The 17,180-nt window shown below is 39.7% G+C and overlaps 2 protein-coding genes across 4 annotated transcripts in view; one reads left to right on the top strand and one right to left on the bottom strand.

Moving 5' to 3' along the window:
* The first annotated feature begins 602 nt into the window (after positions 1 to 602).
* On the top strand, positions 603 to 12,631 carry UBE2I (ubiquitin conjugating enzyme E2 I). 3 transcript variants are annotated; one of them, XM_059484745.1, is made up of 7 exons: positions 603 to 692; positions 4,606 to 4,684; positions 4,873 to 4,956; positions 7,614 to 7,686; positions 8,923 to 9,032; positions 9,206 to 9,285; positions 11,974 to 12,631. In XM_059484745.1, the coding sequence occupies exons 2-7, from the start codon at positions 4,619 to 4,621 to the stop codon at positions 12,035 to 12,037; spliced, it is 477 nt and encodes a 158-aa protein (XP_059340728.1). In that variant the 5' UTR covers positions 603 to 692; positions 4,606 to 4,618; the 3' UTR covers positions 12,038 to 12,631. The 3 variants fall into 3 exon arrangements, with proteins under 3 accessions (XP_059340728.1, XP_059340729.1, XP_059340727.1); XM_059484746.1 differs by lacking the exon at positions 603 to 692 and adding an exon at positions 712 to 737; XM_059484744.1 differs by lacking the exon at positions 603 to 692 and adding an exon at positions 897 to 1,023.
* A 1,726-nt stretch (positions 12,632 to 14,357) lies between these two features.
* TSR3 (TSR3 ribosome maturation factor) overlaps positions 14,358 to 17,180 on the bottom strand; it is a 16,953-nt gene continuing 14,130 nt past the window's right edge. Inside the window, exons 2-5 of the mRNA XM_059484747.1 lie at positions 16,955 to 17,148; positions 15,992 to 16,165; positions 14,597 to 14,660; positions 14,358 to 14,518 (exon numbers count right to left, since the gene is read on the bottom strand). Coding sequence (XP_059340730.1) covers positions 14,386 to 14,518; positions 14,597 to 14,660; positions 15,992 to 16,165; positions 16,955 to 17,072 — 489 coding nt within the window. The 5' untranslated portion in view covers positions 17,073 to 17,148 and the 3' untranslated portion in view covers positions 14,358 to 14,385. The remainder of the gene's footprint in view (positions 14,519 to 14,596; positions 14,661 to 15,991; positions 16,166 to 16,954; positions 17,149 to 17,180) is intronic.

Raw genomic sequence — 17,180 nt, 5'->3', positions numbered from 1 at the left:
CTGCTTTTTATAATGCCACTGGAATTGTATGGAAAGTTACACAGGGGAGTATGTGTTTATCCTCGTCTACAGTGGGCATTTGCTACTGATGACAGGTTTCTTAGGTAGAGTGATATTCAGCATATATATTGATCAGGGCTGATTGGAATCTAGGTGATTATTTATTGAAATAGTCAATTCTGGAGTTATTACTACACAGAAAATCGTTCAAGCAACACTGACACAGACAAGCACAAGGCATAGCTAAGCAGCGGTTTCAAGACTAAAAATTCCTCAGTTTCATTAAGAAAGAGAAGTTCCAAGATGAGAATAGAATGTGATTCATACTCTACTTGCCACTAAAAATGCGTCGTCCCGTCCCGTCCCCCCCCCCAGGAAAGGAAACCAAACCAAACCAACAAAGCAATGGGAAACAAAACCCAGGTCATAAATCTCGTAAAGGTCAGTGAAACTAGCGCGGGATGGAGGCGAACTGAAGACCGCCTTCCGTGCCGCCCGCCGGCTCTCTGATAGGCCCCTCCGCCCGGCCGCAGCCGCGGGAGCCCCTCAGAGCCGCGGCCCCTCCTCCAATCAGGCTCGGCCGGCACAGGGGGCGGGGCTCGGCCCGGCTCGAGTGCGGCCCGCCAGACCTGCGCGCGCCCGTCGACGGACCAGGCGTTCTTAAGTCGCAGGCGGCTCCCACGGCGCCAGAGGTAAGAATTGATTCAGCTTTCCGCCGGAGCTGGCGGGAGCGAGAGGTACGAGGAAGTTCTCGGCTTTGGGGTAGCCCCGCGTGGAGTTTTTCTGGTGCTTCGTACTCAGGCGTTGTTGGGGACACCTCTGGGTCCTGTGTCGCGGGGATGCGTAACGCGTGACGATGGGTTCACAGACGGATCGGGCCGAGGGACAGAGTAGCGCTTTCGCGCTCCGCGCCGAGGCGAGAGGGAGGGAAACTCCGGAGTGGAGACAAAGCAGCGGGAGCGGGAACATCCGGGTCACTCGCGCGGCCTCGATCCGGGACACGCGCGGCGGCGGCGGCTCTCGGTGAGGCCTGGCCGGGAGTGGGGCCGGGGTGGCCTCGGGGTCGAGCAGCGGAGCGGGGCTGGGTCGGGCCGGGCTGGCGCCCCTCACCTGCGATGGGGCGGGACGGGACTGGCGGCCACGGGCGTGCGGGCCTGGTGGCTCCTGCCTTGTGGCTGGGCCGGCCGGCGCACCACTGTCCGCCTGAGGCTCTGAGCACCCCGCAGGTCTCGGTGGTGGCGGGCGGAGGTCGCCGGGCAGGGCGTGGAACCGCTCGGCCTGCGCGAGCCGGTCCCGCCCCGCCGGGTATGTGCCCGGGAACGTCGGGCGGGCCCGCGGTGCCCCGTGCAGGCCTTGGGCGCTGCCCCGGCCCCTCGCGGGGCTGACGGGACCAGCGGCCCTCCGCGGTGGCGGGCGGTGCTCGGCCCTGTCCGGTTACTTGGCCGTCGAACACGGAGTCCATCGCCGTGCGGCATCTTCTGTTGTTTTATGTGCGACTCTGGTCGCCGCTCGGCCTCTTATACCTTTCTCTTGCCGCAAGCAGATGAGACTTTCTATCCCAGTCCAGAGTTAGCGTGCTTTGATTAAAGCTCAGACCGTGGCTTTCTCCACCTTTCTGAAAAATAAAGTTTGTGTAGTTCGGGGCAAACTACTTCGATAATAATGTCTTTCCATGTTAGTATTTAACCTGCAAAGTAAAAATGTGAGGCTAGCAGTCTTAACGTTTTGGGGTCTTTTTTCTTGCTGCTTGGAATCAGTAAGTCGTACTGAAAGTTCTTGAACCTCAAAGAGCATATTGTTGATGTGTTTAGAGAGTTGTTTGTGGCACGGGAAAGATTATTTGCAAGACGAGCATTTTGTATGTGAAAGTAGGTTGTTCCACTCCATCAGAAAGTGTAAATGGGTAAGATATTCTGTAATGAGGCACAAAAGTTTGCATCTGTGATGAGCGTGATGGTTTTATTTTGTCCTTTTTCTAAAGCAGGCAGTAACAGCAGCAAAGGCAAGCTAATGAGTAAATTTTGAAGTTTCTGTTAACTTTGAGTTGATGGCAGTAAAAGGGACATTAATAGCTCTTAATGGCAGGGGGGAATTTGGGGGATTAAACTCAAAACGTGAAAACTGGTCTCTTCGACTTTTGTGGCATGTGCAAAAAAAGGATTAAATAGACTTCCTCTGGTGCAGAATTCTTTCTGGTAATGTAGTACATTAATAGATTGGGATATGGAGAATTCATATTGACAGTTTGTTAGCAGATTGCTTTTGAGGGGATGCTTAACTAATGGGATCTTAGTTTGTGAAATGGGATTTCAGTCTTGTTTAATATTTTCTAATAGACTGATGAGGTTCTAGATGCTTGTCTGTTCTCTTCGATGTAACTGAAGTCTGGAAAGCAGATATGTGAAGCCTATTGTCTCTCATATGCACTGAAATTTTTCAGTGCTTAACTAAGTCAAATGCCTCAAGATTTGGAAACCTATTTGTAGAGCATTAGAAAAATCTTTATTGTATTAGGGCACAGTATAGTGTGTAACAAAAGTAAGTAGGATGCATGATCTGAAAACTCGGGATTCTTTTTTCAATTACTTGAAAAGTTACTGATGTTCTGCAGCAGATCCACTCTTTATTTACCCGGTGAGAAACTGGTATTTCCCTTGAGGTTGTAGGTAATTGGCTGTTAGCTACAGGAAATGTGTTAGAAAGCATTCTGTAATGCCAACCTTTTGGCAGAAAAAGTAGTTGAGTTTGGTGAACTATGTAAGAATATTTGGATGGTTTATAAGCAAATACAGTTTTCTCAGCCTATGATGAGAAGGTTAGTGTTAGTACAGTGGACTACCAGGTACCAAAAGCACAGCTGAAACTCTGCTGTATATGCCGTTCATTTACATCTCTTAAAACATGTTAAAACTTGCTCACACCATGCTAAAACTTGCTGCCTGTATAATTTCGTTAAGGAAGAGATTTTTTTGTTGCCTTTGGTTTTTGGTTTTTTTTTTTGTTTTTGTTTTTTTTCAGTTTTGCTGGTATTTATTTTCAATGGCTCTGCATTTCCTGATTGTGAGCAGATTAAAATCTGAAGTCACGTGTACACATTCACTAAGTCCTGCAAGTCTTCTGCCATAATTAAGATAGAGGCGTATATGTTGGGAATACTGGAGGAAAACTGGACTGAATGTAGGACTATTTTTGTGTGTGTGCATGTCCACTGAGTGTGCATTGTCCCTTTTAAAAAGCTTTATTTGACACTAATTTGGTTGCTACTTTGAAAGTGAATTAGGGAATATGGCTGTCTAGGCAAAACAGGGTTAAAAGGCTGAAGAACAGATTTAAAATACATATTGTCCTAGGAACTGTATACATTGTCTAGTCTGGTATTTTTAAAGATCTACAGTTCATATGCTTATAATAGTAGTAGACTGAATTACTTCTTATAAGTAATCAACATATTGAGTGAAATTCTGCATAATTCTTAACCAGTGTGTAAGGGTTTGTTTTAATAGGGTTGAAACAGGACTTTGAGTCACTCTGTGAACTTGTTAAGTGGAAGCATTCTACTCTTCTGCTGTCAAAAAGGTTTACGAGGTACATGTGGAATTGAGAACAAATTGGCCTGACTTCTCCCATTGCCAATTATCATCTCTTAATTAAAATGTGTGGAAGTGCAGTTATAAGAAGGATTAAAAACCTTCATTGGAATTTGAACAGGTGGCTAGTGAAACCCTGCGTTTAGATACAGTTTGACAATAAAAAATAAACTCACTTTGAGTACTGTTATGGTAAATGGAGTATCATCCCCTGAATTTGAAAGCACCACGCGTGCAATCATCCTGTTTAGAACTGTTGTTCTGTGTCATGCAGTAGTGAAAGACCGGTGCTCTGCATATTTTTTCTGTAGTTGTGGTCGCCATGCTTGGCTACTACTAAGGCAGTGAAGGGGCAGAAATATTCTTCAGTTTGTACTGGAATTTAAAATCTGTCTTGTGGAATGAGCTGCTGGCACTTCCTTAGCTGAGCTCTGTGTTGCTCCCTGTTCCTGCTGTTGTCTAGAAATCTTATAGCTGCATCACTGTAAAACTGAGATGACTTTGTTAAATTCTATATCCCTGTGGCTTTTCTGGGGAATACTGGCTTTCAGTGGGAATTTACCCAAAAAGTAGTATTTCATATTCCCATTTGCCAGAAATGGGAGAAATGCAGAGAATTGCCTACAGAAGAAATTTGCCATGCCTCATGTGGTGTAGGAAGGAGATAAACAGAGTGTATCAGTTGCACAAGTAGGAAGTCTGAGCACTTTTTCCATTGCTAATAGTGTTTCTGTTGTCAAGCTACTGTTAAAGTTTATTCTAAGATTGGGTTCAAATATAAAGCAGTAAGGTAAGGATGGAATTTTGTAGGTCAAGTCCAGTTACTTAGAACTCGATGGCATGGGGAAACTTGTTGTTATTCCTGATGATAAATTCTGCTGGTTGTGCAGAAACATGTGTCTAGGTTATTGAAGTGAAAATGAGAGGTCAAAATTACTCTTGAGTGGGCTTTTAAACATAATGCATTGTTTCTGCTGTAAGTAAAAGTGTATGCTAATAGCAATTACTTTTGTTGTAGAGGGACTCTGAATATGTCTGGCATAGCTCTTAGCAGACTTGCACAGGAGAGAAAAGCCTGGAGAAAAGATCATCCATTTGTAAGTACGAAAGCTACTGAATATCTGACTCTGCAATTGTTTCAGTGTTCCGGTGATGATTTTGTCATTACCCTGATAGGATTAGTAGTGCAAAAAGAAGTAACTCTGTGTAAAGATAAAATGTGTCACAAAGTATTTTAAGTACATCTTGTAAAATCCTCACCATATGTCTTATTGCCTTGATTCAGGGATTTGTAGCAGTACCTACAAAAAATCCAGATGGCACGATGAATCTAATGAACTGGGAGTGTGCTATTCCAGGAAAGAAAGGGGTAAGACTTACTGTTCTCCTGATTTCTCATTTATGGTGAAAAGTAATGTAAGTTGCCTACGCATTACATTGACAATTGAGAATTTACCTTATGTATAGTTTAATAATGAAGTTTGTGTCCTGCTGCTACTTTAGAATTAAAAGTGCTGTGGACTAGGAATATTGGACAAAGTGTAGTGTAAACCTGTTCAACTCCTGTCACTTAGCACCTGAAGAATACAAGTTTTCAGAGGAGTGTTTAAGAGTCTTCTGGAGGTTGTCTTCTGCTTCTTCTTGTTTCTTCTGAAATACTACTATTAATTATTTGGGGGTTTCAATTCTTTCTTTCAGGTCTTCAGTGTGGGACTTTTTTTGCCTTGCCTTTTCTACTGCCTTTTGCCAATTTGCCTAAATACCCTTGATGATCTTGTTTCTTAGATTCTCAGAAAGTTTGTGTGTAGGCAAGACCTGCAGGATCTGCGATGCTGCCCTAGTTGAATGCTGGACATAATATTGCTGTTAGAGTTACAACTTAGTTTTGGTAGTAGTGCTCTGGGCGCAGCATTAGTTAGTTCTTAAAAAGCACAAACAAATATTCTAACACAGTCTAAGGAAAAACTCGTCCCCTTATCTTCTGCCTGAACAAGACTATTCCCCATAACAGTTTATGTTCCTTATGGAGGTGTCACTTTTAAATACTTAGGTAAAATTTATACGCCATACAAAATCTTCACGTTATGGCTTTGAAGTTTTGTAAACCGCAAAGTGGAGCGGACAAGGCCTTAAAGCTTGCTTCATGTGTACCAGAAAATGTGTCACACCTGGAAAAGATCAGTTAGGCTGATGTGATTCCTGGTAATAAAAAAATTATATTTAACAAGAAGCAGCATGACTTACTCATCTCTATCAGACCAAGCAGTTGGTCTCTATTCCCTTTGTGTTTGGAGGCATCCTGTACTGCAGCTGTTTTCCCTGAGATGAGTAGTTGAAAACACCAGGATGCTTTCTTGTCAGCCAGATTAAATATTGAAGCGGCGTTAGTCCTGGGTGGGATACTCTGTTCACTTATTTGACAGCAAATCACTTGTTAACTACCTAAAATTTGACTCAAAAAACATCTGCAACTAGTCCCATAATGCAATATGGTCTTGATGATACTGCTGTCATACTGTTAGCGTTAGTAGGGCTTCTGAGTGTCTGCTATCTTTCCCCCATAAGGTATGTTGCTGTATCAGAAAAATGATAAAAACTTTGCCAACTGTTCTGTTCTTCTGTGTAAATTATTAAAAGCTGTTTGCCTTCCTGTGTGACTGAAAGCAAACAAAAATTTTATTCATCAAAAACCTTGTAATTTCTAAAGAGGAACTCCTCTGAGAAGGTACGGAGAATGGATTTTTCTAGTTGTTGACAACTGGCTACAGCAATTTAGAACACGCTCTTTAAATACACTACAGCAAATAGAATAAAACTCATTCACTTCTGGAAGTGTATTATCTTATTAATTCCTAGCATGTTTTTCTTCCTTTTCTAGCTTGAGATTTTGCGTAATGAATACCAATGACAATGAAGTGATTTCTCTGTCTTCATGTAGGTTTTTTGGATGTTTTGATTTTCATTCAGCTAAAAATCATAGTTCATATAGGAAATAATAAAAAAATTCCTTCTGAGGTGGTCTTCAAGCATGTCTGTCTGTGAGGATAAGATTTGATCAGTTTTGCTTTTAAGATGTGAGACCATCTTTACTCCATTTGTTTTAGAAAAATCAACCCAACATTTACTTTCATTACAGTGTTTCCATAGCAAGGGGAAGTTACAGAGAAGTAGCAGAGAAATAAATTTTATAGCTATTAGAATATTTTCTACATTTCTGCACTTCTTATCAGAACCCAGTTTGTCAGAAGATGGGCTCTTTTCTCTATATGTTTTGTATATTTGAGACAGTCTTTTTCTCTATTGCTAGATGTTTTTTTCTCATTTGTATGACACTTTTGTATAGTGCTGTCTTATTTGGTTTGCTCTCTGTCATGGAAGCTGCTCCTATTAGTGTCCTTCCCAGTGCTGGGTAGGGATAAAGAGCCTCTTAAATTTTCTTGTAATACAGAAAGATGGAATCTGTGAGCCTACATTCTACCAAACGCAGACAGGGTTAGTTTACACTAGTGAATCTCATTAACTGTAGCAGTTGTACAGTTCTGTCTGCATTTTTAGTTAATTTATGGTTTTATTAACCACATTCTCATAAGGCACAAGAGAAACCATTTACATTCCCATGCTTAAGGGATGTATCCCTCTCCTATCTTCTGAGACTTTAGTGGGGGTACAACAGCCCCTTCCTCGTTCTACATTTATAGTGTAAAACTTCAGCAGTATCCTGTTCTTAGGCAGTGTGAAAATTTTACATTTATATGAAATTACTGGTGATGACTCTGACTGTGTTGATGAGTTGACATCACTTAGTAGCTGAAGAAAGAAACCCTGTCCTTTCTACTTCACCTTCTTCTATAGGTAGAATAGTTTACCGTAGTCTAGACAGTGTGCTACAGTGCAGGACAGCTATTTTCTGCCGTGTAGCAGAAGAATGTCTTGTGCTTTGCCTGAGAAGCTGTATTCTTGGTAAACTTTTTTCCACAATTTTGACTTTTCCTTTCTGTAACCAAATTCTACATTAACTCTTGATAGACACCATGGGAAGGAGGCTTATTTAAACTACGGATGCTTTTCAAGGATGACTACCCTTCTTCACCCCCAAAATGTAAGTAAAATTACCACAGGTAATTAAAATATGAATCTGTTCTTTTTCTGCTACCATGTATAACTTAGTAGATCTTCAGATACCTAGTCTCCTTAAGGTTTTGAACTGAATTTTCCTTATATCATCTCAAACTTCACCTATTACAGAAACTTGAAAACATCTATTCCATTGCATGGTTTCTTGGTTCTTGAATTGGATACCTTCTCAGAGCAATGACAGTGGTTACAAATTGCTCTTTTGACAGCAATTCATCTATCATCACATTCGCATATTTAAGCTCTGTCAGCTCCTGGCTACTCCTTTTGTTTGATACCTCCTAAATACATGTAACTCAGGGGCAAACATCTCTGGTAACTGAAAACATTTCACATTATTTTCTTCAAAAATACCAGTTTTCACATCCTGACAATGTTAAAGGAATTGTCATGCTTTATTATAAGATGTATATGTGACTGAAAAACTTCCTGCCAGTGCAGCTTCTGAAGTACCACTGAACTTCATAGGGCAGCAAGACTGTTATGTCTTGTGAATACTTGCAATGTCAGATGGATGAGAAAACTTCACTAATATGTACATGTTTCATGTATTGCAAAGGGAGTGTTCATTACTTTACTGAAGATGCTAGCTGTTGCATTTAAGTCCTGTAAAGATTAAAAGCAATGCCAGAATGTAGATTGAGCGGCAGAAGGAAAGCTACACAAGCTGTCAGTTAGTCTTGTAATTTAAACTTGGTTCCTTTGGTTCCGTGCATCTTGATTATGCATAGGAAAATATGAAATTGAAAAAAATGCTAAGAACTTAAGTCATCTTTATATGAAACTTGCATTATTTTAAAGTGAGGAGAGAAAAGATGAGTGAAGGGTAGTATCTTTCCCTTATAAAGTAGTATGTAAAGCTGAAAAGACAGAATTGTTTTTAAAAGGTCTTTATCACAAAGTTACTATGAATTACTTTGTCTGTTTCCATTCCTAAACCAAAAGATTACCAGTCAAAAAGACAATGTTGGATTGCCTGGATTGATATCACAGATGTGATGGAGTTTCTGTTTTAGGTACGGGCTGAGCCAAGAAGAAAACTGGTATTAATAGCTCCAGAAATTGGTGGGGTTTTACTTGGGGCTTTTTTGCCAGTGTTGGTGTGGTGATTTTTGGGTTTTGTTTTCCCCCAACTGATCTAACCCAACTCTCTGATCTTCCTCTTAGCACTGTATGCAAGTCATTTCCTCTTCTTTATCAGGTAAATTTGAACCACCGTTATTCCACCCAAACGTGTATCCTTCAGGCACCGTGTGTCTCTCCATCTTAGAGGAGGATAAGGACTGGCGGCCAGCAATCACAATTAAACAGGTCATTAGTTGTACTTGGACATGTTCTTAATACTTTTGCTTTGCTTGCTTATCTGATGCAAGTATAAGATGTTCACTGTGTGTACCTAAACTGGTTTCTAAGGGTTTTTCACTGAATCTCTATTAGTAGTACCCATAATATATGCCTGTTACTTCTATTCCTTTTTTCCATAGATCTTGTTAGGCATACAAGAACTTCTAAATGAACCAAATATTCAAGACCCAGCTCAAGCAGAGGCTTACACAATTTACTGGTAAGTGTCTTTGCATATGAGCCTGAAAGTTGTCATATTGCTTCCAAGTGTCTGTTACTTGTAGTATAACATGTAAATGTTTTTACAAATGACATGGGTAATTTTCTTACCTTCATTACTGTATTCTGTGGAGATGTCTAGATTGTGCTAAACTTGAACAAAATAGTAGCTGCATGGCTGTTAGGCTAGTGGAGCTTTTAATAGCAAAGCAGCAGCAATAAGATGTGAAGGCTCCCTATATCAAGATTTTCATCCTGGTTCTAGACTAACAGAGAGTCCGTTCCCTTAAACGCCAAATAGTAACAATGTGGTGTAATGGTATCAGGAGACCAGGAGGAGACTGAATTAGGTGACAGTTCACATTTGTCAGTACAGGAGTAACTTACTTCTGCCCAGTGGTACATACCTGTAAGAACTTGTGCCTGAAGGACAAAGGAGAGCTGTGGTCAGTGTAGGAAACATGGCATCTTGGGAAAACTACATTTTCCAGAACAATAGGTTGAAAAGTAAAGAATGCCTGTAGCTTTAGCAGAATGAAGTTTGCATTGATTAGGAAAGGAGATAATTTGTGAGCTAAAGAGACTTTTTTTTCGGTTTCTTTGTTAGTTTGTTAGGTTTTTTTTAGGCTTAGTCTTAGAAGTTTTTCCACCATTAAAAGAGGATATCTGTTCTATAATCTTTAGGGAAGCAAAGCATTTTAAACAAATGCTTTTGGCACTGGTAGCTACTGAAATAATAACCAAGGTGGAATTGTGGGATTACAATTCTGGACAGAAGGAGGCCTCCAGGAGAGTGACAAGTTTGAAAAATAACATGAAATGTGACTGTACTTGCAAGCTATGTTAAATATGTTTTTTAGGGTCCTAGTGAAAAGGAAACATAAGGATGGATAGTGGGTTTTGCATTTAATTAATGGCTTCACTCAGTGTTATTTTTTTAAAGTACTTACAGAAGGCTTGATGGAGTTGAGTGCATATGGAAGACAGTTAAGTGGCCACAGTTGCAGGAGCCAGGAATGATGAAGGCGGCCTCAATAATATACTTCTATACACGTATAGATAGTCTGTGTTTTATTCTTTTTAATAGTCTCCCACGTGCATGTATATACAAAACCAGTCTTGGCTAGTCTTGTTTCTGTTTAAAGTGCTTCCAGGGGGAAAAATACCTGTTTAGCTTAAAATAATTACAAGATTTTTGTTACTTCAAGTATGTATAGTCTCCCGTTTATGCTTTTCATGTCTCTTGGACATGCAGAGTATTTCAGATGGGTTATTATTATTCTGCAGTCTGAGAGTGTCTCTCGCTACTTAGTGATTGTCTGGTAGAAGTTAAACAGAGCAGGATTGTGCACGCATCTGTAATGTTGGCATAGTTGATAAATACTGCAGAAGATGCACCATTGTACATAGAGGTCTTTTGGTCAAGTTGTTAAACTTTCAAGAATAAACATTCAGAATAATAATACATATTCTCAGGATTCCTTTGGTACTGTCATTCAGTAACTTTAGCACTCCTAAGGTGCTAGCCTACTTCCTACTCTTCACTGTAGGCATTCCGTGTCTCCTATGGAAGGCGTTCTTCTGTGTGGATTCGATGGGTGCCAGACTTAACAGCTAGGCTATGTTCTCATGTGGCAATGCAATGTAACTTTGAGGAAAAAATGTAGAATAAAGTTTGTAAATCTCTTAATGAGAAGAGACAGTCTTCAGTCTCTTTGCTAGCAGTTGTTCATTGCATGTGACCACAACTGGTTTCATTTCTTCCCCCCAATCTGTCAAGTTCTGAGGATATCATTTGCTGCCTTTTTTTCTTTCACTGCAGCAAGCCTTGGTAGCTGAAAGTAAGTTAAGTTTACTGCAAAGCTATTTGCAAAATCTAAGCACTCTAAATTATCTCTGGCAGAAGAGTAATGGTTACAAATTTTTGTTTAGCTCAACTCACACTTCTGACGGCTAATACAGAATGGACAACTGAATGTAAATGAATGCTTTACTAAGGTGCTCCTTCATTGGCACAAGAACAGAAGACAAACAACTTGCCCTTTTACATCTCGAGTCAGAAGCTTAGTGACTGGACATAGTTCCCTCATCAGTAGTAACTATGCTACACTTAGCTGTGTGGAGCTACCTTTTTTTCCCTAACTGAAGATTAGGATAAACCTAAATCTGTGAGTCAGGGTCTGTAGATATAAAGGCGGAAATGACCACACCATTGTCATTCTCCTGTTTCCTAGGAGTGTTTCCATTTTCTCTCCAAAGCAGTAAAGATGATAATTTAAAACCATATGAAGTCGACCAGCCATTAGTGAACTGTTATTTGTACTGTTAGGGTATGGAATTTGTTATTAATGACCTCAGGTCTTAATGTGAGTGGGGAGTAGAAAAATTCAGATGAACAAGGGAATGTTTGCACATGAGGTACAGTTGGTCTCAAGAAGAGCAGGTGCAAACCCATTTGAATAGACTGGTACAGTACAAAGTCAGTGCAATCATTTGACAACAGGTGATGGAAGTAACTAGTTGAACAGTACCATACTTGTCCAGAAAAGTCTTTAATTTATTGTAGAGTTCCGTGGATTGCTATCCAAAAGGTTTGCCTTCAGCAATGATTTGTTTCTCTTCATTTTGAAACTAACCCTGTAATACAGCCTCTGATTTTTCCAGCTATAATTACCCTTTCTCTTTTCAGCCAAAACAGAGTGGAATATGAAAAGAGGGTTCGAGCACAAGCCAAGAAGTTTGCACCATCATAAGCATTTGTCACGCAGCATCTTAAAAAGGAAGGGATTGGTTTGGCAAGAACTTGTTTACAAAACTTTTGCAAAATGTAATGTTGCTATGTACAATTAATATCCACATAAGGGGAGGGGGTTGTATGTGTGCCATTTTCCATATTCGCCAGTTGTATACAGTTCTAAATTTGCTGAATTGCCCCCAGTTTTTTCATACAGGGTCTCTTCCTTCAGTCTTTTGTATTTTTGATTGTTATGTAAAACTTGCTTTTATTTTAATATTGATGTCAGTATTTCAACTGCTGTAAAATTATAAACTTTTATACTTCTATAAATTCACTAGTATCTCTAGTTACTTTGCTATCTGATGCAGGCATGCTTTAAAATGTTAGAACTATATTTAGCCTCTAGCTGGCTGTATGAAAAAAAATCATGCCCTCCACCCCCTTCCCTCCCTAAATTTGTTTTTTCTATCTTTCAGAAACTAGGTTGTTATTGCTTAAGAGCCTCTGAGATCCAAAGTTAGCCAGCATCCTTATTCTGCATCACTTTCTTTGTGTTTATATGGCATTCTGTCTGTGTTGCTGTTTAGAGTAAATAAACTGTTTATATAAAGGGCTTTGTTTCATTTATCTTCATTAAAATTATTAAAAGACAGCCATTTAAACGGCTCTGGACACTATTCAGTGCAAGTTGTTTTTAAGGCCTGTGATGCTGCATTTGCCTTTGGTTTAGATGTTGCTTTCATTTGTTTTGCCGGTCCCTGACCTGGAGCAGGTATGTGGCCCGTCCTTGGGCCATGTGTGGTAACTGCAGCAAGTTAATTCTGATCAGTTCCTCTAGCAGAGATCAGTTGCTTACTGTGCATAATGGGATCAGCATACTGGTGTGACCATGTTAATATAAAAAACGTGAGCTTTAGACTGATACGAACAATAATAGAAGTTGTCCAAGGAATGCTGAGGATTTTCAAATGGCGCTTGTTTATTATTGCTAGAAGTAATTTTGTGCCTCTTTCCATTTATTAATGCATATCGCTTCTACGGAGAGGATGTGCTCTATGATCTGAGTTATACAGCCCTGTTTCCAGATCTGTTTTGCTTGTCTCCATTTGATTACTACAGCTTAATAATGTAAAAGCATTCCCCCAAATTAGAATAGCTGATGTGTTTACATGGTTCTCAGTCTTTTGTTATGTTGAAATGCTTTCTTGTCACTAAGAAACCCTTGCTAAAGCAGCACATTTAGGACAGATTTCATATGGGTGGGGAAGTTATTGAAAAAACCAAACCAAAGGGAACGTCTCCTTATAGAATTAATTTACTTGTCCTTGTTTTTAAAAGGGAAATTAAGTATTTGTACCACCCAAACTGCTGCTGTTACTCCCAGCTCTAGCAGCGCTAGTATTTAATTCCTCTAATAGTAGAGGGACAAGAGGAGAAAGTCCTGTGATGTGAAGAACTTTGAGTTGTGAAGGTGAGTCTACAAATTGTCCTTGGTATCTCCAATTCTACTGAATGATCACTAAAGTTTAGGTTCAGTTGGGTGCCTGAAACTCCAAAGAGTATTCTATTTAAATATATAGAAAACAACTGCTAACAGCTCATTTTCACTATACAAACTGGCAGGTGTTGGGAAAAGTGACCTGAGATACTAGTGCTGGTATGAGTCTATCACAAAGCTTTAAGGGCCAAACAATGTTTATTTCTGACTTGGTACAGTGCCACTTTGAGTGATGAAAATGCACAGAGATAGCACTGATGAACCTGTGATGTGAAATTTCATAGTTCTGAGTATGAAGTGCCAAAAACACTGTTGTTGCTTAGGACTGTATCTAAATAACTAAAATGAACAATTAAAGTTCCTGAAAAGACATACTGAAATGTTAAAGCAGTTCCAAGAAGTGTTTTTTCCTTTCAGGCTTAGCTCAGTTTATTCTAAACAGATGAAGTAGTTGAAATACATATGGCAGATTCAAGCCTGCAAAAAGTCAAGAGACTCCCTATGTGGTCAGGCCATGAACAGGCCAATAGCATAGTCGTGTTCTCCTACTGAAATATAGACCAGAAATTAAGAAAGTTTACCTAATCTACTGTTAGTTTAATAATGAAGTTTATTATAAACCACTTTTCAGACACATCGATTAGAATACTGGGTTATTTTTTTCACTTGTAACTAAGCTTCAAACTCCTTACAAAATAATTTAATGTTCCATACTTACCTAAAAATTTAATAACCTAGAGCCTAAAAACACCTCGTGCCTAAAAATACCCACAAACCTGCATAGAGACTGAGGTTTGCTAAGCATCAAGTTACAGGTGAGCAAGACACACTCAAGTAGTCGCAAAAAAATTTCTTTATACAAGACGTTACAACTCTTTGGGATTACTGGGGATTTTTATGTCTTCTGGATTGCTCTCATCAATGCTTTCGCTGCTCTCAGTGGCATCATCTGAACTGCTTACACTGTCCTCCTCAGAGTCTTCTTTCCTTGGTGCTAGACTGGAAACATTTTTCAAGATTATAAAAGCAAAATAACTTATAGTAAGTAAAACTGTGGTTTAAATTAAATTTCATTACCCTGAGGAATTGACTGGCCTGTTGGGATTAGAAAATTCTTTTTCTAGGTCAACATCAAATGGATCTGGAAAAAGAAGATGAAAAAAGCATTTTCTTAATGGTCTTATTTCATTTTCATAGATGAATGGCAGAGAGGGGAAGGCACAGAAAGGCTAGTTCACATCTCTCATAAGTTTACCATAGTTGTTAGAGGAGAAACTGGGGGAGATGAGAAAATAACCCAAGTCCTGCCTGCCCAGTTTAGGCTTTTCACTCTTTTCCCTCACCCCCTGCAAGGGGTCCTGTAGCTCTTTAGAGGTGGTCAGATTGTATAAGTAGGTTTCTAAGGCTTTGGGTAAGAAAACACTGATTAAGTTCTAAAATGGCTGTCTAGCTGATGTCCACTGAGAAGTGAATTACAGCTGTCCAGATTTAGCTCTTGCTGAGTAAGGGTAGGGCTGGGCTTACTTTGGCTGAAGTAGCTGGGAAGAACTGTCAGAAAAGTCAAACTACTCTTGGTTCTGCAGTTCCAGAAAATACACAGGATTGTAGGTGGAAGTGTGCTTTAAGTGGCATAGCCATGTTGCCTCTTAAGAGCTGTCTTCAGTTTAGTGTACCTAGTTAGGCTTCCACCAGGAGGATGGTTTAATTCAGTATCATGGCAAAGAGATCAATGTTTAGAGCAAGTGAATGCTATTGACCATCTTGCAGTATGAGCCCTGGCCTATTTTAAGGGCTTAATCACCATAAAAGGAAAATGTTAATTAGGATAATCCCTTTTCATATCTTCTTGATTATTTGCCTTTGTGCTGTCTTGAATGAGACCAAGCACTCAGCTGAATACAGCCTGAAATACTGGGATTGCAGTAAATTACTGGAAGACTTTGTGAATAAACTACTTGTACTTGTTATAAATTATTTTAATTCTCTTAATAGATCTGATTTTAAACATCTTGATTGAGAACTACATAAATATGTCTATTAAAAGTCCTTCTTAGATTTATGTGTATCTAACTTGGTGTCTGACTGTATGCGTATATTTCTCTCATAGTTCCTTCTCAATTACTAGTCTTTTTACTCATACTCTGTTTTTAACATCTGTATAGAAAACAAGGAAGCATTGTATTTTCTTTTTGCTCCTAAGTTTCCATTTTGGTTAGCTGAATAAGGGTAACTGCTTTACGGTTCAGCTGTGAATACTCTATGCATTAAATTGCTTTAGTCATTTCCACCCTACTTGACTTGAAAAAAATGGGCTAACAGGTACACTTAGCACAGTATAAAGATAGAACGACACATATCAGCAAAGCACTTACCTTCCACCTTGCTAATGTTTTTATGGCATTTAAGGAAAATACTGTAAAGAAAATTAGTTAGAAAAAGGGCATGTGTAGTGTTTCTCTGTTTGTCTCTTACCTACTTCTTCGTCTTTTTTTTCTTGGACACAGGCTAAGAAGTCCTTCTCAATGATTAGCATGTCGTCCTGGCAATGACAGGCTGCGTATTTTTCCAAGAGATTTTTGTTCAGGTCAAGAAATGCCTTACCCCATTTAAATTTCCTTAGAAGAATGGTGGCTAGATCTGGGAATCCTAAAACAGAAAATAATTTATTAGTTTTCTTCTTTACTGTGAGATTTCACTTGGCTTACATGTTTCTAATTAAGGATGTGCATTCATGTCAATACAATAGAAAGCTATTTGCCAGTGTTTCTTTCAGTGTTCGGGGATTAAAACTTCTGGAAAAACTACAAATATTTTCAGATTTCAGTTTAACTTGAAACATGGAACTGAATCCAAGAGCAGTTCATAGCCTTCTAGCAAGTGCTACATAAAAGTATTTTGTACAGGTAATGAATGATTCAAGCAGTATCTCCCACAGCCCTTCAGTACAAGATCAATTGTACCATACAGTATTTTCAGAAGATAAGATTTGTATGCAGTATGGTAGAGCATTTCTTTTATCAAAGTTCTGTGATGAGTCTGAAAAACATCACAAGAGAGGGCAATTTATTTTGTTCTTACCCAGACCTCGCCCTATTAACAGCCAGCTGCTACCTCTCATTAAGGCAATCTTGCCTAAGCATTTGTGTTCTGTCTTCTTTTTTTTTAACAGCTTTTCTAACGTTATGGGCCATCCAGATAAAATGAGGATTATCAGTTTGTGTCCCATTCAATAGCTGACATGAATACCACATGGATACCTCCGTGCAACTGGTAACACACATCTGGAGGAAAGCTAGATAATTTGATCCCAAAGTCAAGAAAGTGACGACCCATATGACAACATTACAGTTTGTTTTGTTGCAGACCATCTCTTCTGTTTGGTTACGAATATAGCAATTGCTAGCACCATACTTGCCATCAGACAATTGAGCCTACCAACAATGCAAAATGCTGCAGCAAAAGCTTCCACACAGGACAGCTTGCATGGCCGACCGTAGTTTACAGGATTTGCAGCCACCAAGTAAGGCAGCAATCGCGGATGACTCCCCCTCATTCTGTTAAAGGGAGTTTCTTCTAATTTGGCCCATGAGCAATCTATGACTGCAATTCCACTCTGAGCAATGACACGCCTGAAAAAAAGAAATGTCACTGTATTTGAAAA

Source organism: Ammospiza nelsoni, chromosome 17, assembly GCF_027579445.1.
Source record: "Ammospiza nelsoni isolate bAmmNel1 chromosome 17, bAmmNel1.pri, whole genome shotgun sequence".
NCBI classification, from domain to species: Eukaryota; Metazoa; Chordata; class Aves; order Passeriformes; family Passerellidae; genus Ammospiza; species Ammospiza nelsoni.
This window is presented reverse-complemented; position numbering and strand designations above follow the sequence as displayed.

Coding starts and splice junctions, on each gene's coding strand:
- UBE2I (XM_059484745.1), top strand. CDS start 4,619: ATGTCTGGCATAGCTCTTAGCAGACTTGCACAGGAGAGAAAAGCCTGG. Junction 9,033..9,205: donor CAGCAATCACAATTAAACAG/GTCATTAGTTGT, acceptor TTTTTTCCATAG/ATCTTGTTAGGCATACAAGA. Junction 9,286..11,973: donor GAGGCTTACACAATTTACTG/GTAAGTGTCTTT, acceptor TTCTCTTTTCAG/CCAAAACAGAGTGGAATATG.